This window comes from Eupeodes corollae, chromosome 2 (genome assembly GCF_945859685.1).
Source record: "Eupeodes corollae chromosome 2, idEupCoro1.1, whole genome shotgun sequence".
Lineage (NCBI taxonomy): Eukaryota > Metazoa > Arthropoda > Insecta > Diptera > Syrphidae > Eupeodes > Eupeodes corollae.
Genome location: NC_079148.1, coordinates 49,167,733 through 49,194,956, shown reverse-complemented (window position 1 = coordinate 49,194,956; position 27,224 = coordinate 49,167,733). Strand labels below are relative to the sequence as shown.

The following is a 27,224-nucleotide window of genomic DNA, read 5'->3' as shown; positions in this document are numbered from 1 at the left end:
CACAAAGCGTGTGTGTTCGTTTTCAGGCCTGAATTATGGTACTTCCTATAATCTGCACATAAGCGCTCTGTTTGCTCGTCTATCCAATTAATGTGATTGCCATATTTTGCGTCCCCTCTTCTGCAGATTTGCATGATTAAAGTGTATTCATTTATTTTAATGCAGAAAAATAGAGGGAAGCAGATACATACTTTAAAAAGTGGGAGACGATACACCTAAGGCAACTCTCTTTACTTCCTATAAAATAATTTACATTTTTGTACAGTATAGGAAAAAATTTGCAATAAGTTGGATGAACCTCACAAATAAAAGAAAATTCAAATGGAACTCTTGAAAAAAGGTGTAACAAAACGAAATAAAAGTAACAAAATTTAAAAATAAAGAAGAATAGGCAAGCTTTTGGAACACTTGCAACAACATAGTGGCAAGTTGAAAATACTCGTTCTTCACTATACAATATACTATTCTGCTATTCACGTGGATCGTATATTCGATTCATCCATTCGATTCCCCTTCACACTGCCTTTGCATTCTGCTATCCATCGGGTGAACTACATTATCCCAAACCAATTTGACATTCAAATAAACAGCTGTTTAAGTAAAAATCTTTTGAATATTTGATAAATTGTTTTGATTCATACAAAAATTAAGTTTAATCAAACCACCTAAACAGAATAATTTGTGTAATTTTTGGAAATGGGCAGTATTGGACTTTTTATTAAAATTGTGAGCATAAGAATAGAAAAGAATAAGAGAATCCTCAAACAGAGAGCTTCGGAGAAATGTTAAAAAGTGTCTTCCTTCCCCTAAAAATGTTAATATTATTTTATTTATAAAACAAATATTCTAAATTTAGCAAGTAATTAACTTTCAATTACATTTTGCTTACAAATATTAACAAACCAGACATCAACTGAAAAATCCGCTGCAATTTATACGCGGATTTGAATTGTATAGAATGAATGCTTTCACGTGAATAGAAAAATACCGCGCAGTATTACCGACTTTACCGACATTCACAGATTCACTTCGAATGAATAGCAGAATAATGATTAGTGAAAATTAAAGTAAAATTCCCCCCGATGAATAGCAGAATAGGCCTGATAATCTTCATTCGATTTTCTGTGATATGCATTTTGGAGACGCCTACGTTTCTAATCTTCTATCTCTATCCAACCAGTGTGGTTTCATTATTTCACATACTCTTTGTCTGCAGACTTTGAAGTTCAGAAACATATACACCATTAATATGTATTTGTTAACTCACCACAAAATATCAACTCTGAAAAACTTCTCATAACAAAAAGTGTGTGCAATCCTTTAAATTATTTTCTTTCAAATTCTTACTACTAGACGGCGACACCATCAGTTTCGAAATTTGACAAGTCATGTATGGATTCTGTCAGCTGTCAACATTATTTGACACAACAATTTTTGTATTTGTTTTTTGTCTACTTCGTGGTGCCGTCTTTGTGCGACGTACTTAAAATTTTGTAATTATCTTTTCATCACAACCGTGAAGAAAAAAAGAATAAGAAAAATCAAAATTTCTAATCAGAAAAAAAAATGTAACAAAAGAATTTGTTAATTCTTCTTGTGAAATTAACGTTCAATCCGAGAGGTGTTGTTTAATAAAACAAAAATTAATAAAACTCTCAATTAAAAACGTCTCTTCTGAAACGCAAATTAAGTTTTACGGAGAAAAATTGTGTTTCTGAAGTAAAAAATAAATGGGAGGAGAAATAAGTTTGAAGCTTCTGTGAATTTCCTTTTTTTTTAAACAACAAACTGAATTAATAATAAAAACAAAACAGTGACAATTGTTATATCCTTAAAATCATGATGGAATCGACAAGTTCAACTACTTCAACTGCCGAAAAGGCTTCAATTTTGGAAGGCAAGTTATCCTCATTACCTTCATAACTATGACTTCAAAACATTTATAGAACAATTGTAAATAGATAGAATATGTGATTTTTTTTTTGTTTGAAATATCTTCCACCTCTGTGAAGGACATTGGTATACATTTGAGACTTGCACAATTGCTACTACATTGCTACGTGTACCATACGTAATTTAATTATTAAGGGGTGGTTATCATTGTTATGGTTAGCTGGTTAAAAGCTGACCTGATTGCCAAGCGATCTGCATTCAATATTTTGCTTTGTGTGGTTTTCTTCGTTTTTTTTTTTTTATCGAAGCTTCAAATAGTGTTATTGTTTTCTTTTAAGTTTTCGCGGATGCGTGTAGAGCAAAAATAACCGACTTGTTGATTATTTTCTTGTATGTTTTTTTTTTTTTTTTGTATCTTTAGTTTAGTTAGTTTAGTTTAGCTATGAACTAAGAACTAAGCTAGATTTACCATGATGACTTGTGTGACAACGTCATCAAACTTCATTTACATATCTAGTGTCTACAATTCTACATGCAACAACAAAAATGTATGTCGCCGACTTTATCATTTCTTGTTTTTTCGGTTAAGCAAGCAGAGATAAGGTTTACTCATCTGCCTACATACAATTTGACATTATCTCAGTCAAAAAAAAATAACGAATTTCGGGTGCAAGGTTAAATTAAATGCTTACCAACCTATTATCAGAACCAAAAGCGATGAACCTCAATACTTAAAAAAAAAAAAAACTTCATTCGACTGCTGCCGTTTAAGTGCAACCGACAGTTGAGTAGCTGGTATGTTCATTGGTAAATTTAAAATCTAAAATAAAAAAAATGGGAATCGTACGACACTTATTGGCTTACCGCCGATACGAGCATCTACCGGATTAGCTATAGAATCATTATCAGATAGGGAACGAAGCCGGCATGAAGTGAGCTTTGCATGAGGTCTTGTATAGGAACAAGATCTTCCACTATTTTAGCAAGCTTAGCAGGACTACCTCAGCATGCCGCTGCTTCCCATCAACAGAAATACAAACCAACCCTTCATTCATTTTTGTATTTCCGATTCTTTTTCTTCATTTGTTTAATCTTAATTATAGTTTGACGTCCATTTCCAGCCAAGTCCTTTCTTTCGAATCCCTATAACTTTAATCCTTGTTGCCTCTGTTAACGGTATTAAAATCACACAGATATTCCAAAATATGGAGTTCTCCAATAAGAGGTTTCATTGTGATAATGCCGCTATCTAGGCAAACGTCACTTTTGGAGCTTTCATCTTTTGACAATGGGCAGGTTCAGACGACAGAAGAGACTTGAAAGCAGGGCAAGTGTCTAGCATCTGATTTGTCAGCTGCCAAAAATTGCTTACAATTAAAGCAACTTTATTGGATAGTTATTCAAGAAAAATCTCCCTAACTATCATGTCAAGTCATGTTTTTTCATTCAATTAACAGCTGAACTTTATGAATCTATGATTCATTTTTTTTTGCGCACAATTCCATTTAATGTTTTGTGTTATAGTGTTTCTTGTCAAATTGGAAGTTATTTCCTTAACAGTACAAAATACGAATCGTGATGGCCTTGAAGCTTGGCTGGAGTGTTTTGTAGACAATAATGTTGTTTTCGTGACGATAGAAGTTAGTGAAGTAAAGTTCCATCTTTGAAATTTATGACACTTGAAAACTACCTAGTTGCCTTGGTCAAAATTTAAGTTCAAAGAATGCAGTTGATTGCAAATAAAGTCGCTTATATTGTCTGAACCTGATCAATCTATTTCTATAAAAAAAAACTGTACAACTTCTTGCAAACGTTTAAGCTCGTCTAACCACCCAATTTTTGTATTTTCAAATAATTTGACAATTGTCCACTAACTGGATGTCATATTTTGCAAAAAACATCATCAAATCTTTTATTGTCAGAAAGTTTTTTTAGCAGGAAACAACAACAAACGTTTACAGGATTTCGAAGAAATTGAAAAATTATAAAAATGGAAAATAATAATAAGCTTTGAAATTGTCTCGGAGATCGAGAACAGAGGATGTTTATGGGATACAGATTGTCCAAAGTATAAATTGTATAAACTACCCATACTTAATGAAACGACTTGGCAATAGGTTGACGACAACAAACAAAATGCAGCCAGTCGACGAGCGGCAAATGTCTCGATCTCCTGGAAATTCTTTAAGCCGATAAACGGACAGTTTTCACTTGATAAAAAATTGGCAATTTTTTTCCTATAAAAAGATATTTAATTTTTAATTGTGGAAGAAGTGTTAATGGAATGCGAAAGTATCTGCATCAACGGTACGCCGAACCATAAGAACCATAAAGACAAATAATTACAATCGTCGAGTTGCCCGAAAAAAGCCATTTATCAATATGTGCAACAGGCAAATTCGGATCAAATTTCCGAGGGAACACAAAAATAAGGATGGAACTTTTCGGGATGATGTAATATTTGCTGACGAGAGTAAGTATAAACTCATTGGATCGGATGGAAGAGTTACGGTGTGGCGCAAACCAAATGAATTTTACAAGGATAACGACCCGAAGCACAAAACGAATGTTAAAGGCACTTACTGTAGGTGGTAATTTCTAATTTTCTATTAAGTGGAAAATGTCCGTTTTTATTATACGGATAGTTGAATTTATACAAATATAAGACAATATTTGTTAAAAATCGGCAGATAATTGCCGACAGTTTTGTATCTTTCCAACCGGTAACACGGTTGAAAGGCTCATTGGAAGACAATTTCTTGACAGATGACATTGAATATGAATATTAATTTGGAAGTGGAAACAGGTCGTGCAAAAACATATAAAAAAATATAAAATATTAAAGCAAATGAAGCAAGCAATAGATACTATCATAGACTAACTAATAATAAAGACGGGACACTTCATAGAAAGACGCAGATACGTACATATTCACTTTCACAGTTCGATCCGTCAACTTCACAACAACAAAAACACGCAACGAGCTCTGTTTTCTGCATCTATTTCATTGTGCTATCACAGCGCAGACGCAGATACAGACATATTCACAGAGTGATGTACTCCTAGGTATCAACAAAAAAAAAACACGCAGTTTTTTTTTCAGTTTTAATTTTTGTTGTGTCTTTTTTTTAAATTCCATTCGTTAGCTGTAAAGGTTCTCTTCAACATAATAAAAAATGGGCACGACTGGACCGCACAAACTTGCTCTCGTAACTTACAACTTTAACGCAGCTAGAATTTGATGATGTACAAGTACATATTAATTTGTTCAAAAATATTGTGACATTATTAAAAAAAAATAAGAAATAAAATTAGATAAATTGATTAAGTTATTTTAATGGCTAAAACCTTAGAGCTAAAAATAAAGTAAGCCATCTGATGTGTTTGATAAATATGAATTTAAGAAAAAATAATTTCAAAAATTGTTGAAGACTTTTAGTGTTTAATAAAATACAATTTTACATACAATACAAAAAATATTCATTGGCCCCTTTCCAAGAAATTGAATTTTCACAAAAAAAAATTCAATATTGTTTAAAAATCCAAAAAAATTTTGAAAATTTTTATATGCAAAATTGTTTAAATGGTAAAGGAGAACTCGCATAAGATTTTTGGTTGAAATCAGTTAAGCCGTTGACGAGAAATTTGAAAACCAAAAAATAGGTTTATATGACAGGTCTCGTAGTAATCGTTATGAATATTTTTTTTTATAAAAGTATTAACAAGAACTTTAAAAATAAAAATACTTCTTTTTATAAAAATTCTTGGAGGCATTTTTGAGAAAAGTAAGTTTTTTATTTTAACGGTTTTCAACATTTGTATGGGAGGTACCGTTGTTTTTGGATTAAGAAACATATTTTTTTCAAATTGTCTGCAAAATAATAAAAAAGTAACTTAGACCTAGTTTTAAAAACATTGACCAAGTCATTTTGAAAAAAATATCAAAAAACAGGGTTGTACTGTAGAGTGTAGGTACCCAAAGTTTTAAGTTCATGAAAATAAAAACGTAATTAAAAAGTAGCATTTCTTTATTGAATTCATTTGAATTTTTTTTAACAAAATCCTCGGACCCGTTTTTGAGAAAAATGTCATTTTCGTTTTTAGCGAAACAAAATTGTATGGCTGGTACCGTTATTTTTGGTCCTAAAAAAAATAAAAAAAACGCCTGGGCATATTAGACAAACAACACTATATACCAAATTTGAAGAAAATCCCTTCAGCCTTCTTATGCTTGTAATATTTTTAGCTTCCGGTGTTGCTTCAGCTCCTTTTTAGACGTTGTAGGCTTTGCACTCTCCGAAACACTAAACTTTTTAAGCATACAAAGAATTATATAATCTAGAATTACAATGTGGTGAGAACTGCAAACGTTTTGGAATCCTATTAGTTTCTAGAATACACATTTTTGTAATTGTGGATTTAATTTTTTTTATATGTGGAGTGCTGCTGATGACTTTTTAAAAAACTTGTACATGAACCTTAGAGATTTCAAAGAAAAGATCAGTTGGAGCAGTTATGCTGCCGAAATCTGATGTTTTTGAGAAATTTTTGTGGAACAAAAATGTTTCAGAAGACTTTTTCATTTTAATAGATTCCCCACATCTTTTCATATCAGTTGGGCATTATTTACAAGAATTGCGGCGCCGATGAAATACCTTAGAGAAAGGTCCTCTATCAAAATATCCTCCTCTATAATATTAAATTCTGGAAGGTCAACGTCTTCATCTTCACCTTCTTCTATGACTTCTCCAGGCAAATTTGGATTTTCTCTATCATTTTGATAACTACTATCAGGATTTGATTGGGAAAATACATCTTCTGACAAAAATTCCTCGGTTTTTTTTATTATTCAATAAAATTGAAAAAAAAATTTGTCACCTCTAAAATTTTACGACTGAAATATGATTCCATCTCTAAAACAATTTTGTGCAACGAAGAATAATGTTTTTGACATCTGATAAAATTTTGAGACAGTTTTTTTTATAAAAAATAAAAATTAAAAAAAAAAACATTATTTAAAGTTCGTAAAAATTGAATATCGATTCAAATATCTTTTAAAAAACTTGAAATTTGGGCTTCAATATTATTTTATCTTATAAGAAATATTGTTTTCAACATTTTGAAAAATGTTGAGAAAAATCGAACTTACAGTTTTTCTTACAAAAAAATAAAACCTAAAAAAAAATTAACAAAAGTTGGTAAAAAATTATTTTCGACTCAAATATCTTTAAAAAACTTTGAGGTAATAGCTTGTAATTAATTTTTTCTTATAAGGAATATTGTTTTAAACATTAGGAACCATTTTGAGAAAAATCGAATTGACAGTTTTTTTACAAAAAATAAAAACCTAAAAAAATGTATAAAAGTTGGTTAAAATTGATTTTCGACTCAAATTTCTTTTCAAAAATTTGAAATATTGGCTTCAAACTAATTTTATCTTATAAAAAATATTGTTATCAACATTCAGTAAAATTTTGAAAAAAATCCAATTGTCAGTTTTTTTACAAAAAATAAAACTCTAAAAAAAATACTAAAACTTGGTAAAAATTTACTTTCGACTCAAATAGTTTTTCAAAAATTAAAAATATTGGCTTTAAACTTATTTTATTTCACAAAAAATATTGTTTTCAATATTCAGTAATTTTTATATAAAAATCCAACAGTCCGTTTTTCCACAAAAAATAAAATCTACAGAAAATAGTACGCAAATTTGGTAAAAATTGATACGAGTACATATAGACAAACTTTTAAGCAAGACAAATCGACAGACGGGATGGGAAGTTATCAGTGTGGGTCGCATCCCAGCCTCTTTTTTTAATAATGTATTGCGTACACTTTTAATGAGATGACAAGGGTCATACAACGCGAAAATTCCTTGACAGTTGTGATAAAAGATCGGCTTTTCTAGTCTTATATCTAGAAAATTGAAGCACCTTCTATTATTCGAACCTTGATCGCATTTTAACTTCTGACCCGTAGCCCAATGTCTTGACAATAATTAAGATTGTTAATCAGATATGTTTGTAATTTCTTACCACTTATATAAATAAAAATAATACAAAATTATTTTGTATTAATTGAAAACAAATTTCTAATGAATAATAAAACAAATAAAAAGGCATATCGCAATCTTGAAAAAAAGACACAACAAAAATTAAAACTGAAAAAAAAACTGCGTGTTTTTTTTTTGTTGATACCTAGGAGTACATCACTCTGTGAATATGTCTGTATCTGCGTCTGCGCTGTGATAGCACAATGAAATAGATGCAGAAAACAGAGCTCGTTGCGTGTTTTTGTTGTTGTGAAGTTGACGGATCGAACTGTGAAAGTGAATATGTACGTATCTGCGTCTGCGCTGTGTTCTTTTTATTTTGACCTGTGTGTGGTTCGATCATTCATTGCAACTTGCAACTTTTAATCATAACAACAAACAAATTATCGCTCTTCGAACAAAACATGTATGCTGTGGAGGCAATCTCGGTGGAGGCAATCTAAAATTGGTTTATTTTTCTTTCTATGAAGTGTCCCGTCTTTATTATTAGTTAGTCTATGATACTATCTTTTAAAATTTTGTCAATCGTAACATCCTTTTCAACCTTTTTGTATAACTTCTTTTTCATTATTTTGCCAAAACGATGACATCTTGTTTTTTCGATTTTCGTATTTTTCAAATTCTTTCAAAATCCTGTAAACTTTTGTTTCTGCCAATTAAATTTGAATAATGTTGTTTTTAAAGAACATCATCCAATATCTCATTAGTGGACAATCGTCCAATTATTTGAAAATACAAAAGATTGGGTGTTTAGACGATTGTAAGAAATCGGCCAATTTTTGTATAGAAAATTTGCAGACGATTTTACTGCCCATTCTTTTGTCATTTTTGACAGATAAAATTGATTGTTTACATTGGGCAGGTTCAGGCAACATAAGGGACTTCATTTGCAGTCAACTTCATTCTTTGAACGTAAATTTTGACCATGGCAACTAGTTATTTTTTCAAGTGTCATGAATTTCAAATTCAGAGCTTTACTTCGCAAACCACTACTTAATGTTCATAGAACAAAAACTACCAAAAACATTATTGTCTTAAAAACACTCCTTAGGCAAGCTACAAGTCCATCACGATTTGTATTTTGTATTGTAAAGAATATTGCTTATTTCTTTTCCGAATTGGACAAGGAAACCATTTATTAAAAACATTAAATGGAGTTGTGCAGAAAGAAAATAAATCATAGAATAAAGTTCAGCTTTCAGTTGAATGAAAAAGCATTATCAACTGTCATTTTGATAGAATTATACTTGACTTAATAGTTAGGGAGATTTTTCTTGACTAACTTTCCAATCAACTTTCCATTTAAGTTATCTTAATTGGAAGGTAATTTTTTGGCAGCTGGCCAATCAGAGGCTAGAAACTTCCTTAATTTCAAGTCCCTTATGTCGCCTGAACCTGCCCATTGTTGATATAAAATTGATTAAAATGTTTTGCGAAAAATATGCCAATATTGGAAGATCTTTAAATAGCTTTAGCCTTAAATCTCAGATATTTCCGTATCTCAGAAATATAAACAAAGTTCCTCACTTTTTTTGTCAAAAATATTAGAATATAAATTTTATGATTCGATTTCTCAAGTTGTAGACCCCTACAACCTTAACAGTTGTGTCTATTTGTCTGATAGGTATTGTTTTCCATTTCCATTAGTAGTGGACAGATTTTCGATTGACTAAAAACCTTTATTCTAAACATCTTTCGATCAAAGCTTTAACTAAGTTTTATCTTGTGTATTTTTTGCAGTTTAAATGACTCGAGATGTTTTATCGCAAATGATATTGAATCGATTTAATTCTTTCAATTAGCGCCACTCGATGCAGTTAATAAAAAACCTGGCTTAACTCATTTATATCCTCTCATCATAACCGCCATTATGACCTAAGTTACCCGGCGCTAGGTATTCCGGGCAGTATCCATTTATTTTTACTGTTGTCAGTGCTTTGAAAAAAAAAAAAAAAACGAACGAAAAACTGAAACAAAAATGACTCAGCCATTCTTAAGATATCAATGCTATTTCTATTAATTGATAAGAATTTAAAATTGAATACAAATTGTTCATTCAAACGAATACATGTATGAAGGTGATGTAAACAATTGTGAATCATTCTATGAATTGTCTTATAAGAGTTGCATTCTTATCAGTTTTCTTAATTAGAAACCATTGCCAAAGGTCAATAATTTTGAGTTCTGAGCTCAATAGAAAGGAATTAGAATTTAATTTTATAATAAAAGAAAAAAATATGAACTTATACCTCAAATTGTTTTCTTTTTAAAATACGTTTGTCTCATTTTTTGAGAAAATAAAAGTGGCAGAAGACCTAAATAATTATTTCCTACGTTAAAGACAACATAAAATATCATGGACCATTATTTGTATGTTCTTATCTTTGAGACAAATCACAAGAAATAAAATCTTATAAACCCAATAAATTATGCTGATAACATTCGTGAGTCATAAAAATAAAGTATTAAAATTATTGGTTTATTACTTATAAGTGTGTTCAGTTATTTTAATAACTAGTTTGAATAATTTGACGTTGCATTCTCGTAGAATTAGTTTGCTTCGTTGTCTTTAGTAAAAATGGGTTGGGGTAAGTCCGAAATTGGCCGCTGGCCGTGTGACAATAACTTTAAAGTGCTTATCTACTAAGGTGTAGCTTTATTAATTCGGTTCTTGCTAAAATACTTTCATCGGCATTGTTGGACGTGTATCTTTAAAACTAGTGTTAAAAACGATGAACGATAAGATCGTTTAGATCTTTTTAAAAAAATTCTTCTGAGCTGGTAGTGGTGTAGTCTGTGTGCTTTAGAATTGATTCTAAATAATTAAGAACAACGGAGTAGTAAATGCTATTATTAGTGAACTGTGATGAAGCTCTAAGGCGAAAAACAGAGCTTGCAGCTACAGTACGGTTCACATGGTTAGCCGCAATATTTTGTTCCTCAATAAATTGTAGTTTTTCTGTTTGTTCTTCTCATGAACTACCAAACAATGCATTTATTTTAAAGGTTATTAAATTCTCTTGGAAAAAAACCTAAATTCAAGAATAGTGAGAGACACCTAACGGTTATTTTGATCTCTTTCTTCCCACAAGTTCAAATAAATCGGTTCACTTGATTAGACGCACCTGTTAAAAGTTTGAAAAAAAAAGAAGTTGATCGTTTTTATTATTATTATATTATTTTTTATAGTTTCAGTACTTTGTACAACCTTCACGACTTGAAATGACATCAAAAATTCTGCTTTTAAGAGATTCATATACCTATTTTAAATAATTTAATAATGAAAATCTTAGACCAGGCATCTTTTATCGCGGCAATAAGCTCCTCACAGCTTTCATACTGTTTGCCTCCTTCATAAATTTGACGGGTCAGCCATCCCCAAGTATGGAGTATGGTGGCCACGGCAACAATTCCACATTTTCACTAGCGAGAAATGCTTTTACTACGTGCGCGTTGTGGATCGGAGCACTGTCTTGTTGTAAGATCCACTGGATTGGTCCAAAAAGCTCTCTTATGGCTGGAAAAGCTGTTTCCAAAATAGGTTTATAAGAAAGTCCTGTCATTTTATGAGAGACAAAAACCAACTCAAAGGCGGCGTAGTATGAAATGGCCCCCATACCATTACTCCTCCTTTCTTGGAATGATTTCGATTCAAAAAGCATTCCTCTTTGCGGATGTCATGGAAATAAAAATTATACCCATCAGGACCATCTAGGTTGAACTTTTTCTCATCAGAAAACACCACATTTCCTCAATTTAAAACGTTCCCAATCTGTGTATCCCATGTCATGTGAAGACGCGCGAATTCTAACCTAGTTCCTTTCTTGCAGCGTTTAGTGGTGGTTTTTTTGTTAGCTTTTTGAATTTCAAGTGTGGAGCACTTAAAATTGCTCGACGAACCGTTGATTTGCTGGCACTTACTCCCGCTAATTGTCTGATTTTCATTGTGGAGTGTGCTGAATTTGAGGCAATTCTTATTATTTTTTGATTCTCGTTTGGTGTTAAGGCTGTTTTTGTCCTTCCTTTATTATTTTTTCCGTAGGTAGCAGGGTTTGATAAAAAATTTCGAACTGCTTTATCACTTCGTCCTATTTTACTGGCAATTTTCCGCATAGAATACCCTTCTGAGTGGTAGGCCTCAATTTTTGGAATTGATTCTAAATAATTAAGAACAACGGAGTAGTAAATGCTATTATTTGTGAACTGTGATGAAGCTCTAAGGCGAAAAACAGAGCTTGCAGCTATTTGTTTGCTAAGTATATCTTAAAGTTCACGAAGGATTACAGGAGTATATAGGCAAGCTTAAATTTGGACTTTGTTAAGTTCGTCGCTTTTAAAACATCTGTCTAAAGCACCACCATACTGAAACACTGTACAATAGAAACGGTAAATTGAGTAATTGGGTTGCAAGCCTTACTTATTACCAAAAAAAGATTGGTGCAGTCAAATCTGGAGAAGGTGGATGACAATCAAATCCAAATCATGTACCGAGAGGGTGGATTTCGGATTTTACGCTGTAACAAAATAAGAGTTATGATTTTTTTGTTTTTAAATTAAAAAGAAACTTTTGACCTTGGCTAATGGGATGTTTTGTCTGAATAGCTTTTCAAGCTACTAAACCTTTGCTTATCAGCCAACTCAATATGTCTGTGGGTTTAAGAGAGGCATCTGTGCTTTCAAAATGCTCTTAATGCTTTAATTTCTTTTCTCTACAGTGTTTTGATGCACCTTGTATAATGTTACGATTGAGATAGCAGTATAAGAAACTAAATACTTAAATCCCTTGAATAAATAATAATGTTTCACTTTTTCTTCCAGGCATTCTAACAAATCTCTTTGATTGCTTATCCGACAAAGATGAAGCTGTTCGTCTAGCTGTTCAAAATTCTCTGGTTAAAGTTCATGAAAAAAAACCAGATGCTTGTACTGAGATCTTAGCTGACTACAGATCAAAACATCCAAAATTAAGTGACCAATCTATAGCAATTCTACTAAGGTAATTATCACACCCTAGAAAATTTAAAAATGATGTAATAAAATATTTGTAAATAATTACAGAGTTCTTGAAACTGTTGTAAGTTCAGATGTTACGATTAAAACAGAAACCTATCAAAAGATCGTCTCATTTGCCATTGATGAACTTACTAAATCAAATGAAAATGTACCATCGATACAAGCACACGCCTTGGCGATTCTTGTTGCTATTGGAAGACAAGACTGTAAAATGGTGAGTTCTGAGAAACATTTTAATTAAAAAACGAACATTTTAACAATTTTTGTTCTTTGTGTGTACAGGTTATGGAAGCTTTAATGGGTCATGCAAAAGAAGGAACTGTCCTTCATTTCATGGTCATGCAATGTATGGGTACTCTTGCTACAGCAAATGTCTCTGGGACCCTTCCATTTATTAAACCCATTCTATCCTCAATCCTTCCAAATATGGGTGGAATCAAACAAGATCATGTCAAACAAGCACATGCTTTTGGTAAATCAAACTATTAACTCTATTCTGAAACCAGTTAACATGTATCTTTCTTTTTAGCGATTGGCCGTTTCAGTGAAGCTCTCCTCGAACAAACGTCTGTTGACAAAACCGATACTGAGACAGAGACTGAATCAGCAGATGTCCTTTGTTCAACGGAAATCTCTGTCGCTTATGACGTGCTCTTCAATCAATGGCTTCAATCTCGTGAGCCAAAAGTTTGCGTTGAAATACTTCAGGCACTCTCGAGCATGTATCCCCTCCTGCCAAAAGAGAAAATCCAAGACCAATCACAACGCTTAATCCCCAGCATTCTAAATCTATACCGCAGATCCATTGAGAGAAATTCTGTGACACAATTCCTTTCATCCGTGCTGCGGACAACCATTCAAATCCAGCCTAATATTCTCGATCCCATTGCGGATTCTTTGGTGGCAAGTCTTTTTGACTTGGTTTGTGTGTATCCTGACTATGAAAAACCCCAAACAGTCAAGGGTCACTATGAGGTTCTGCGATGTCTTCACCTCTTGTCCAATGTCTATGCAGCCAAAATCATGGATATGCTATTGGTTCATCTTCGAAACAACAGTGAACGGGAGCGAATCAAATCACTCCTCATTCTAACACACTTGACAAACGCTTCTCCGGAGAATGTTGAAAGCAAAATTCCTGGCTTCATGGAAGTCCTGAAACAGATGATCCTAACAGAGAAGGCAATTAAAATGAAGATGACTCTTCTAAAGGCAATTGTGGCCCTAGCTCAGAAGTCTTTCATAAAGGAAAAAGAATTCGTTTGGTATATTGTGAGGCATTCCTGCAGGTACACCAAAATAAATAGCGAGTATGGAACCAGCGAAGAACATCAGGACTTCATGCAATCCTGTGAGAATTCCCTTTTCATGTTATCCTCGACTGTTGGCACAATGGATGAACTCCTAAAACGTGAGCTACTAAACTACTTCGTGCTCTTGGATTATTCGGATATTTGTTCCAACATCACCAAATGCATGGCCAGCCTGTTTGCCAAGAATCCTAACATAGAGTTCGAAGTAAACGATGAACCAGACGAAGAGGCAGTTGGAAATAAAAAATCCAAAATCACCGTTCCCAGTCCGGAGACAGTGTTTGCCAGGTGTATTGCATTATTGGGAAATTACACCAATATCAAGCGTATTACAAACGTCCTGGCATTCCTTAAGTTCTACTATCCCCATCTCAATCCCGAACTTGCCAGTCTTTGGGATAAAAAGATCCCTGAACTCCTCCTTTACATAGGAGTCGAGAAAACTTTCTACCTTTACCTAACCCGATTCATAAATGAAACCGTTGAGTTCCTGCAGCTCAACGATAATAACTTCGCAGAGCGCTTAGTTAACAAAATGTCTGATCAGATGCTGAACTATCCCATTCAAGTTCCAGTTCACGAATTCTTTATTCCATCAATGAGCGAGGAACGTGGCATGGTATTAAAAGCGATCGGACTGACTCTCTGTCACATAACGGAGCAACAAACTGTTCTGGCAAAAATTGACATGATAATTGGATGCGGGAAACAGGAGAAGCTCGACAAGCATGTCTCACATGCGGACTATGAACAGAAAATATGCAATGCTGCTCGAGCTTTGGGCTACGTTTCCAAAGCCCATTCGGCTCTAGTAATTAGAAAACTTACCGAACTGGCCAATTTGGGTGCAAGAAAGCATTCGACAGGTTTCTTCAGCAATCTGCATTTCATGAAGGACACTCACAAGGAAATCGATATGTACAAAACGAATCTTCTGCTAGTTAAGGCCTACGGCCACATGATGGAAGATGACGAAGATGGAAGCACTCAAATTGACGACACCATCTTATCGTTCCTCATTCAACAGATAAGCGAAACAAAGGATCACACCATGGTAAAGGCGACCCTGAGGACACTGCTTTGCATTTGCAGCCAGATTCTACGATACAAGGAAATCTACACCAATCCCCTCAAATTCCGTAAGCCCATGATGGACGCGGTCTTTAGTATACAAATCGAAGCGCCCTTCGATGAGCTGCCATTGCTGCCGACAATTCTTAAACTTGGCACCAGTTTTGTGCGAATCGATTCGACAAATGGCGGTGAATTTGATGGTGGGATAATTTTTGAGATCGCTTGCAAGAATTTCTTCTCCTGTGCCAGATTTTTGCGGACTAAATTTGAATCCACCGAAGAAGATAACAAAAATAGTTTCCTAGCAATGCACCTGAATGAATCTCTGCCTGAGTTGAATTCCCTGGTAAAGGTCATCATCGAGAACGACCCATCGCCAGCAACCCTCGATCTAATAATATCGATCCTTGAATGCTGGACAAGGGAACCGAATAGTGAAGTGCGGATTTGTGCGAGTCACGTTCTCAATAATTCATTGGAAGTTTACATAAAATCGATGCGACTGGGCTGCGAGGCTCCATCGAAATTCAATCAGACCGGATCGATGCTGGGAAAGATTGTGCCCAGATGCATTGATTCGAATGCGACAGTTCGACAGGTGTCCGTGGAGATTCTGCAAAAGACTCTTGAGATATCCTGCATCTATGAGACCTTGACAATAGCGGATAGTAGTGTGGATTGGGTAAAGGAGATTGAAATGGTCAAAGAGAACATAATCACAGATGATCCCAAGAAGATCTACCATTTGGCTGGTAATATTGCAAAAATTATCGCCTTGAGAATGTCAAATTTTCAATATTTACAATTTTGGTAAGTTAAAAGGGCTTGAATTCTTCAAACTAACTGAGGTGTACTATTTTCTAGCAAAACACTTCTTAACTGCTTGAAGGATCCAGAACAGAGTTCTGCAATAGGTGCTTCTGTAGTTCTGAAGTTCTTTATACAGCAAAAAGGTTCCGAATTATTCCACGCGATTCCTGATCTTGTAAAAGAAAGTTTAACGGTAATTTATATTATATACATTTTTGTTTCTGAAAGTGTAATTTTATGTCTTGTCTTTTAGGCTGTCAATGCTTGTGATATTTCCAGAGCTAAGTCCGGCGTGATCAAAGCTATTGCTGCATTAACCAAACACCATCCGAAGTTAGTGTGCTCTGAAATGCTTTCCCAGCAACTTCCTTTTGAGGAGTAAGTTTCTTGTTTGTGGTAAAAAATATTGTTTTCAAATTAACGGTTGTTTTTCTAAAAGAAATGTCGTTGAATATTGGCATACAATATGCCTCGATCCAGACCTCACAGGATTGATCTTGGACAATTTCTTGACAATTCTTTCATCATCCTGTTTATACGAGCCTAACGAGGGATCCAGTGACAGACAGAAAATTGCGAGTGTCCCGCCATTTTCAATATTCTGTGCAATGCGGGAAATGTTTCCTTGTAAGGAAATTCATGAGGTGAGTAGAAAGCTTAAAAGCTGGAGTTTTTGATTTCTTCTTTCTTTCTTTTTCTAGGAGTTAAAACAAAAGTTTCCCGATATCTTTACAATGCTCCTAACTTCTCTGGCAACTTATACAAACCTAGCCCCACCAATGCTAATGTTAAAAGCTTCCCCCACAACGGGAAAGCCTCCAGCACCACTTACCGGAAAGAATAAGTTCGGATTCATCCCCAACAAAGATTCAATCAAATTAAATCCATGTCAAATAGTATTGGAGACCTTCCAGGCATTTTTGAAAAATATGGAAATGGAACAAATATCGACTGTTTTGACTATTAGCAATAATTTATCGACCAGCACTGATTTGAAAAATTTCATAGAATTACTGACTCCCATGGCAATTGGCGTTTCAAATCAATTCTCAATCAATTCGAGTTCCATGAAGCAAATCATAACATCACTGAGCAAGTATGTTTCAAGTCCTTATGATGGCCAGAGAATAGCCTCGATTGGTCTTTATTCGAAATTGGTGCCGCTGAAGCCATGTGGAGAAATCTCATCGGTGATAATGCTGCATTTGAGTTCGGCACTGAGTGACCCAAACCCAGTTGTTAGGGGTTTGAGTATACAGGGGCTGGGTTATGTTGGCTATTTGACTGAACATGATATTGATAAGTATACCGAAACAGCAATAACCGCTCTCCTAAAAGGAATCGATGATACAAATAGGTAAGATTGTTAAAAACATTTATTTTTTAAAATTCTCTTAATAACTTTTTGGTTTTTATTTTTCTAGTGATTGTCTTATTAATATTCCTCTGGAAAGTAAACGAGGTCTTTCGAGAATCCTTCAAATGCTACCAAGCGATCGAGTTGAATCTTTCCATGTATCCTTGGCCATACGGATTCGACCATTCTTCGGTAGTAATTCGATTGAAATTCGAGAGGCTGCAATTATACTTTTTGGCGATTTGTGTGAATCGAAGATGAGCATCAATGATGGCAGCATGACACCAAATTATTCATCTGAAGCCCTGAAAGAACAACTTTTTGCTAACTTATTTCCACTTATTTTGCATTTGAGTGAGAGCGAACCTACAGTTATAAGGGTAAGAAAGATAATTATACATATTTTACTCGTTCTTTTTCTATGGAGTTTTTAGTGAAATATTTACCGTTATTTAATCACCTCTTGGGCTACGTTATTACTATGAAAATCGCTTAAAAAATCAATTTTGTTTCCCAATGCATAAGCGAAAAATGTTAGAGGAGAGAGCTAGGAAGTCAGTGCTAGAAATCTTTTGAGAACCCTCGGTTTTTGATGAATTTTAAAACATTCCTCAGTTTGTAAAAGTTTATGTGAACCAGTCCATCAATGACGTGTTCTCCGAAAGGTTTGGTTTTTATCTTGAATGAGTGGGAATATGCATTGATTGTCAAGCATTTTGTTTTCCAGAATTGTCCTTTTCCATATATAGGGCCAACTATTCTCCATTAGAATTTTCCTTGGAACGCAATTAAGAGGTAAAGGTTTTTTGACTGAGCACCTTAGTCTCGAATAGATAAAAGAGTACTGTTAGGACTATAGTGTATAGAGATTTTTGGATTAAAAGAGTCTTGATAAGATAGGATTGGCTCTGTTGGCTATGAGCAGATGCCCAAGTGTTTCTTCTTTTTTGTTACTATCGGCCGCTACTATTGGACCACCTCAAATTCGCTCCTGCTGTAATTGCTGGTAGGTTCTCAACGTTTCCGGCAGATGAAGGAAATCATACATATTTTTCCCACATTTATGTGCAGTCTCAGATTTTTTTTTGAACTATTCAATGCTTGATGACAGAGTCGTCATTCGCTGGGCTGTCTTCCTATTTTTTTTTTATAATAAGCACACACTTAAGGAGATAGTACTACCCTTTTTATGTAAAGAAACAGTGTGAGCACTAGGAAAGGGAAAGCGGGGTTGAAAGGAGGTGTCGGTGCACATTGAATTTGAATTCCTGAATATTGCAATGGCTGGGAAAGACAGAGTTTGGCAAGGAATTACACATTCGCGCGGTACGGCTAAAGAACGAATCTCTGTACTTGACGGTACGACCGAAGTTGGGCTCGAGGGTATACTGATGAGCATTCCTAGAAGTGCGAGTATTACGCTTGAACTGTTTAAGGGAAGGAGTGCAACTGGCTATTTCACTAGACCCAAACTGTTAAAACAACGGTAAAGGAGGATGAGCGACGTAAATGATCCTATTATGGCATTATCACCAATCAATCTAAATGCTTTACTTTCAATACTATCCAAGAGGCTTTAGTAAGTTGCAGGAGAACCAGCCCAGATATGGGAGTTATACTCAAGCTTTGGACGTATTTAAGTCTTGTAAATAACAGCTATATCAGAGGGGGAGAAAAACTTCTTACATCGCCTCAGAAAACCCAAACATCTTGCGGTATTTTTGGCGAAATCGGTCATCGGGTATGTGATCGTTCCACAAAAGGTGGTTGGTGATACACATACCGAAAATATCGAGATGTTCAGTCTCCTCGATGCAAATGCCATCCATGGATAATGGCAAGGGGGGGAAGTCTCGCTTTAACGATACAAGACAGCTTTGTGTTTTCGAAGCATTAAATTCCACGCGGTTTTTAAATCCCCATTGTAGAATGCTATTTAGGTCGGAATTTAATGATCGTTTCATATTTTGTCGTTGCAGTTCCACGTCCGAAAAAGAGGGATGTGAGTCTGAAAACGAATATGAAAAGCACGCATTTTCAATAAAAGAGCCTGATGCCAAACCCTATCCAATGCTTTTGAAATATCAAGTGCAATAATCTTACTTTCTCCAAAGCATGAACCATGAGATCACCAGTGGACCTATTGCTTCGAAAGCCGTCCTGCCGGTCATTAAGAAGCTTTCGATATTCAAGATATTTCTTGAGCTGATAATTAATCAGCGTTTCCATGACCTTGGAAAGAAGGGACGTAAATGCAATCGTTGGTAATTAGAGGGTGAGGAAGATTCGCCTTTTTTTTTAAGATAGGCTGGACAAATACGGTTTCCCATCATCTCGGAACGAGACCTGAGGAGTAGGACAGATGAAAAAGCTTAAGCAATAGTTTTGCCAGCGTTGAAGAACACCTCTTCAGAACAATAGCGGGGATACCATCCGGACCAGCGGATTTATGTATGTTGACATCTTTTAGGACACTCGCAACAGTTCGAGTGCGAAAATAGATTTGCCCATAGATCGATGACAGGTGGAGTCATAACACTCACTGGCAGTGTTGAATTAGCGGCGAGGTTAGCTTTCTCGAGGGAGCTAACAAATAGAGTGTCATTGACAACGAGAGTAGGAACCGAGGAAGAAGAAGAATTCCTCATGTTTTTTACAATTTACCAAACATTTTCACTGCCTTTGGGACATTGCAGTAATTTTTGGTCATGTAAAAATTTGGTCCGTCGAATATGGGCGTTACAGGCCTTCCTGTCATGCTTGAACTCATTCCGGGTTTTCTCGGTTGGATTGGCTTTAAAACAACGGAAACTTACGTTCTCAACCCTAATAACCTCTTTACAACTCGCATCAACCCATGCGATTTCCTTAGCTCTAATACTTTTAACCCTGTTCTGGATCAAAGTTCTTCTTAAAGAATCAAACTTGTGATAATATCAGCTCTGGCGTCAACGTCACCGTATCGAAGAAGCATAGTGACCAGTTAAAGTTCCTAAAATAATTATTGAGACCGTCCCAGTTGGCTTTCTCGTATTGCCAAACGGTTCTCTAAGGAGCTCTTTCTTTAACTGGAGAGTTTTTACACGTTATGACTGATATAACATAATGGTCAGATGTACCTAGAGGAGATAGAACACTAATAGTGTACTTACCAGGGTCAGAGGTAAGAAACAAGTCAAGAGTGTTTTTAGCTCGACCTACCACGTCCGATATTCGAGTGAGCTCGTTGACCAGCTGAGTTAGGTGTTCCAGCACACACTCCTTCGGATGTTGTCTGGCCCGAATGTTGGAGCCATGAAAAAATGTGTACATTGAAATCACCCTTAACAACGATTACAGTCTTCTTTCGTCTGTACATTCCTTGGTATGCAGAATTCTTAAGTTCAATTGTTAGTTTATTTTATTCATCCCACTACTCTCTCCGATCCCTGCAATTGATGCCTAAGATGAATTCGGGAGTATTAATTTATTTTATTTATTTTTGTAGTACCCGTGTCATGTTTGTTAGTGCGATGAACTGTCATGTCAAAGGTCTTGGGTTCGATCTCTGCCTGTGCCATCTAAAGTCTTTTTCGCGGGTGCTGCCTCTTGCGAGGAATTGACAAATTCTCCAAGAGTAATTCTTGTCATGAAAAAGTGCTTTCTTAAATTAGCCGTTCGGATTCGGTCTTAAACTGTAGGTCCCCTCCATTCCTGACAACAGTACTCGCACACAGGAATGGTTGAGAGTTGTTAGTCACTAGGCCCTTGTTCCCAACGGACTGTTGCGCCACCCAATTTATTTGTTATTTAATGACTTTATTTTAAAGGCTTGTCCACTTCTTTTCTACGCTCGGCATGCGGGTTTCAGGGCTTACTCTGTTCTCCACTTTGAGCTCTTAAAAAGCGAATCTTAGCACTTTCTTGTAGTTATTGCTTGTATTTTGATGGTGCAGGGCAACCGTGTTGATTGGATCCTGAGGAGCGCATGCAATGTGTTATCCGCCCTCGGAACACTATACCAAATAGATATCGCAGTCGGAATTGGCAACAATCAAGTTATGGGATTCTATTACTTAAGTCCATTGTAATTAGTGTTCTCTTGTAAGCTGTGGAAGGCACTATGTTGCCTCAGTATTCATGCTTATTTTGAGATTCGAACGAAACGTTGATTCGAGTGACTAGATTTATTCGCTCGAATGAATTTTGTTTATTTTAAGATTCGAATGAAAAATATTATTGCAGAAAATGAACCGAAATGAAATTTTGGAGATCAGCTGTTCTAAATGATTTGACATTTTGATTTGATTTAGTGTGACCACACTAAACTTTCGATTGAATCAGCAAACTTTCGAATCGATCGAATCTCAAAATAAAATCTTCTCGAATTCGAAAACGAACTTTCGATCGAAAACGAATCTCAAAATAAGGGTGATTGTCTCTCGACCTTTTTTGGCTTTGTAGTCACCAAGGATGATTTTAACGTCTTAACCTGAGAAGGCGTCATCATTACCAGTTCGTAGCAAGCATTTAAATTAAACTGCAACCTTAGTAACTGTCCGATTTATAATATGAGTCAAATTTTATAATTTCTTTTAGGCATGTAAAGTAACTCTAAGGAAGGTTGGTGCCCTTTTAAATGCTCCCAAAGTCAACGAGATGGCTCAAAAGCATTTACTCGATCATGGTCAACTAAATTATAATGTTTTTATTTTGGACTTTGTCAAAGTCATAGTAAGTACAAAATATAAACAAAAACATCTTTATCATCGATGGAATTTATCTATTTTTGTACTTTTTATAGGCTACAGATCTACCAGATTCTATCCAAGACTTCATCGAGTCTTGTATACCAAAACTACGTAGTCAATGGCCTGAAGTTCGTGGTAATGCAGCAATTATAATTGGTAAATTCAATAACACAAGAATTCTATACTTAACGTCGTTTATGTCATTCATTTTATTAAAACAAATTCTTTTTAGGAATTCTTCATAATTACATAACTGATAAAAATCAACAAACTGAATCTGTTGGCAATAAAATTGCCATCCTACTCAAGGATGAAAATCACACAGTTCGTTTTAAAGCAGCAACAGCCTTAGGATATTTTTATGGAGAAATTTAATTTTTACGATAGTTAGAACTTAGGGCAAACTATTAAAACAAAAACTAGATGTGATGTAAAGTATTTACCCTCATTAATAAAATTAACCTCGAATTTGAAAAATGCTAAAATCAGCAATTTAAAAACAAATTTATACACCCACAATCTTTGTTGACCAAAAATTAAAACAAACAAAAACAACCCAAGTAGAGCTTCTTTATAATATGCGCGCTCAAGCCAATGAGCTTTGTGTGTGTATTAGCTGTAAAAAAAATCAATTAATCTTTTTGTTGAAATTATTTTATTTATAAACAAAATTAAATATATTATGCATATTATTAAATTAAGAACAAAAACCTATATATATAAAAAAAAGAAATACAAAAATTATTTATGTATACACAAAGTGATAAAATAAAATGAAATAAACTGAAAATTATTTAAATGCGATGCATTTTACATATTAACAAATGGAAAGTATTGAATGCGGCCGCTAGACCAACCAATGGTCAAAACACTATCCGAATTCTTGCGGTTCTTGCTTTGGAAACAAATAAACGAAGGATATTCGGTTCCGATTCCGGTTAAGAAGCAGGACGGTGAAATGCTAAGATTGTGTTTGGTGATGCAGGTAGAGAAAATCGCAATGCATGGACTGTCCTTGAATGTTATAGCCAGAAAATGACCATTGGGATCCCAAGCCAGCGACTGTGGTTGACCACCAACTTCACGATGGCCAATTGTGAACTTTGTCAAATCAGCAATAGGTAGAGCTTGCTTGGGTAAGTTTGAAGCTGAAATGGATTAGCAACGTTATTACATGGATTCTCTGAAAGATAAGTCTGGAATAGAATCAAAGTTAGACCTGTCGGCAGCATTATACAAGATATTTCTGAGCTTGTGAAATATCTCACCTGTATCTTGCCTCTTTTTCTTGGCTCTAATTTACTAAAAGAAGCATTAGGTTTCGTGCTAATAGTAAATAACAGCCGGATAGATGTAACCATTTATTTTTTTTTTACTCACTTGCAAATAACTGCTCCTCGAAGAATTGCAGTCGATAGAGCGTTGGTTCTTCAGAAGTGACAAACAGCAAGAATGAACTACACGGTGACCAGCAGGCAGATTGAATATTTCCACTGGAAATTGTCCAACGTTCTGGTTCCCAGTGTTTGTCAGCTGACCAAACACGAAAAACATTTCCCACTGTTGCCGAGAACAAACACGAACCGTCGGGAGACCACTTGAGAATAGAACATGGAGGACCGACACGTTTGAGTGTGGTGCTATTCGATTTGTCGACATTCCAGATGACAACATCAGTATCACCAATACTGGATGTGGCGAGCAGAGTACCATCTAAATTCCATTGAACCGAAGTTATTGGGCTGTGATTCGGACTGTTGGAAGAGATTAATTAGAAAAATTCATATGTGGACTTTGATGTTTTTTTTTACTGATTAAGGAACACTGCTTGTGATGAAGATCGAGTTATATGCATATTACTGTCCATGGTCCATAAACAGAGCCCTTTTTGACAACCAACGGCCAATTCAGCAGCACTGTATGGCCTCCAAGCCATTGAAGTGATACCTTTTTGAAGGGGATTCTTCAATGAGAAAAGGAAATTACAAATCAGACATCAAGTGGAAATCCTTCCAGAAAATGATACGTTTAGTTTAATTATAATGAAACTTACTTTAAGAACAGGAACTGCAGCTGGTTCGTCTGTATAAATGCGAATAACATCATCAGATCCGGCAACAGCGATCTTAAAACAATTTGGATGCCAAACAATATATCGAATGCAACTTCTGATCCAGTCTCTATAGAAATTATACACAAATACATAGAATTTTTGAATATCTCATTAGACTTGTATGTAACCTACTACCTACCTCGTCTCTGAGTACTTAGCAATGCTTGAAATGCCATGCTCTTTGAGATATGGAAAAATCATAAGTTTGATTTTCCGAAAGAAGTCTAACGCCCGGCAAGTGTATTCGGCAGCTGATGATATAATTGGACTTGAAGAAGCTGTAGCCGGATCTTTGGCTTCATTGAGAGCTTCCAAGAAGCCACTTTCGAAGAAAGTTCTTGTGATTCTTTTAATTACTCTTTCATTCACTGGCACCATCACAGATCGGTATGAATCAACTGGTTTTACAGCAGATGCACTAAAGATCTCACAATTGATATTGATTTCTGGATAATATTCCAACTTGAAGGAAGAATTTTAGAGACACCGTGATGAAGTAATAAATTTTTCGTGGTTTGTTAAAATTTGAAATGCTTACCACATAAGAATTTCCTTTGACTTCGACTTGTGGCACTGAGCAAAGCCGGCCGCTTCTTTCACAAACAGAAACATTTCCTGGCGAGGCCAAGGTTGAGAGGTCCTGAAGCGAAACCATCGCAAAGGGAAAACAATCGAGTATTTACTGATTTAATCACACTTAAAATATATCAAGGAAAATTTACGAAATTCTTTAAAAGATTTTAATGATTTTAACGATTTGGCGAATTCTGCTTAATTTAAAACTAAAATAGTCAGATAATGAAGAAACGTCAAACAACAACCGCGCATTTTGAATTTCCTGTAGCAGTCAAAAACACTCTAGTAAAGATATAAATCCTTCGTACGTATCACCCTCCAAAACCCATTTGTTTACATTGTTGTATTTGTAATGTGGACGAATTCAACGAGAAAAATTGACGTGTTTTCACGCATCCATAGACACACTTACTGAGGTTTTTGGGGAAATTTAATAAATTAGAGGAGAAATTACACGCATACTATGAAAAAGTTTATGAGGCTGATTTCCGAGGCTGAAACCAAGATGTCTACCGAGGATTTATATCTTTATATAGAGTGTTTTTGGTAGCAGTGCTCAGTTGAATATAGTTTGGGTAGCGTTCAGAGCTGATTGCGTTGTACCCGATGATATCCAATACATGCTGTTTGTGTTTTTTCTTTAAAAAGTGTCAAACTTGTTAAAGGGGACTTAGCAAAAATTTGACTATCAATTGCAATGAATGATTTTATTAGCACAATGTTAAAATCATATTTCTTAGAGCCCCCAATTTCGATGACTTAAATGACCATGGTTTGAGGTTAAAGGGTAATACTCAACTCGAACTAAAATTTAGTTAATGCTTTTTCGCCAAACTTCAGATAGAACCAGGAAAGTAGCCATAGAAAAATTGAAGAGTTGGACGTTTTCAGAATATTTTTGTTGAAAAATAAAACACCATTTTTAATACTATTCTTACTTTCTTTTAGCAGATAATATCCATTATGTATTTGTATTTATAATTGAAATATTTTTATCTGTGAAAACAATTTTTTTGAGAAGATTCAACCCCGAATATATCTACTTTTAGTATTCTTCTTGACACGAAAAGGGCTTCTGAAATTTTCCGTTTGTATAGGGGTGCCCTCGCATGCTTAATCTCTGTACCTTATTATAACGGACAATACCTTTTCTATTTCCAGCCTTTGGCCAAAAAATGTACTTCCATAACAGTTTAAAAAAAAAATCGAAAGATCCAATTCGTTATTCTACTAAATGTTCCCCGATTTCCAACTTCAAATGAGGTTTTAGAAAATCGTTTTATAAATATTAAGGAAAGCAAATTTGAAAACTGATTTCTTTCCATTTTAGCATTTGTCTGATGAAGCTTAAAATGTTGAAGACAAGAAATCGATTAAGATCCTTTGTTCATCTAACCACAACGAGTTGCCTAAGTTATAAAATAGGCGTTTTCAAAAAGACTGATTATTTTAAAATTAACAAAGTATAGAAGCATGTATTCACTGTCAAACTAATTATAAAGTGTGGTTAAATTTTAAAGGCCGATGTTGAATGTGAACCACTTCTATGCTTCAAGTTTTCTTCTGCATCTTATTTGTCATTTCTAAATCTTAGACTATTTCAATTTAAACAATGACGATTATGTCAGTAAATTTAATCGTCCAAATATGTTTACAATCAAAAAAATCGTGCAAGGGTTGTAGGAGATGTGAAAACAACAATGGCTCGGACTGAGGAAAATATTGCTAATATTCGCGATAGTGTGACTGAAGAGCCGTCCACCCCAATTTTCCGTCGTGCCCAACAATTGCACCTCTCTCGCTCGTCGTTGGTGAACATTATGCATAGACACACTTACAAAGGTGCAATTAAATCAATAACTAAAGCCTCTTGACCATTTCAAGCTTCATCAATGGTCAGAATGGTGGCAACGGCGTAGCAACTCAATTCTGCCTCAGCATCATTTAAAATTTCAACCATTGGATGGAGGTGTGCCGCCATTTAGCTGAAATTTTGTTCCATACATAATTGAACCATACTAATACTATTTCTCTAATGTAGGGTCTGATGCGAAGAAAATGGGTCTTGACATTAAAACGCTGACAATTTTACTGTCGTCAAAAAGAGTCGATTCACACCGTAGACTTGGTCGAAATGTGACAATTGACAGGTTCAACTTTGAGGTGGTAAACGAATTTGTTTATATGGGCACTGCTGTTAATTTTACAAATGACATCAGCGGAGATCAAACGCAGAATTACCCTTGCTAATCGCTGTTTCTTTGGCCTTAGTAAGCAGTAGAGGAATAAGGCC

At 34.9% G+C, this 27,224-nt stretch overlaps 2 protein-coding genes across 2 annotated transcripts; one reads left to right on the top strand and one right to left on the bottom strand.

The window, feature by feature from the left end:
* Nucleotides 1–1,454: 1,454 nt before the first annotated feature.
* On the top strand, nt 1,455–23,041 carry LOC129944144 (maestro heat-like repeat-containing protein family member 1). The gene is made up of 13 exons (XM_056053343.1): nt 1,455–1,897; nt 12,764–12,941; nt 13,004–13,172; nt 13,241–13,430; nt 13,488–16,155; nt 16,210–16,348; nt 16,409–16,533; nt 16,595–16,799; nt 16,857–17,512; nt 17,580–17,892; nt 22,091–22,225; nt 22,296–22,398; nt 22,475–23,041. The coding sequence occupies exons 1-13, from the start codon at nt 1,840–1,842 to the stop codon at nt 22,615–22,617; spliced, it is 5,082 nt and encodes a 1,693-aa protein (XP_055909318.1). The 5' UTR covers nt 1,455–1,839; the 3' UTR covers nt 22,618–23,041.
* Nucleotides 22,918–25,158, bottom strand: LOC129944145 (aladin). The gene is made up of 6 exons (XM_056053344.1): nt 24,894–25,158; nt 24,495–24,817; nt 24,296–24,422; nt 24,054–24,205; nt 23,623–23,996; nt 22,918–23,390 (listed from the first exon to the last, which is right to left on the bottom strand). The coding sequence occupies exons 1-6, from the start codon at nt 25,008–25,010 to the stop codon at nt 23,053–23,055; spliced, it is 1,431 nt and encodes a 476-aa protein (XP_055909319.1). The 5' UTR covers nt 25,011–25,158; the 3' UTR covers nt 22,918–23,052.
* Nucleotides 25,159–27,224: the final 2,066 nt, after the last annotated feature.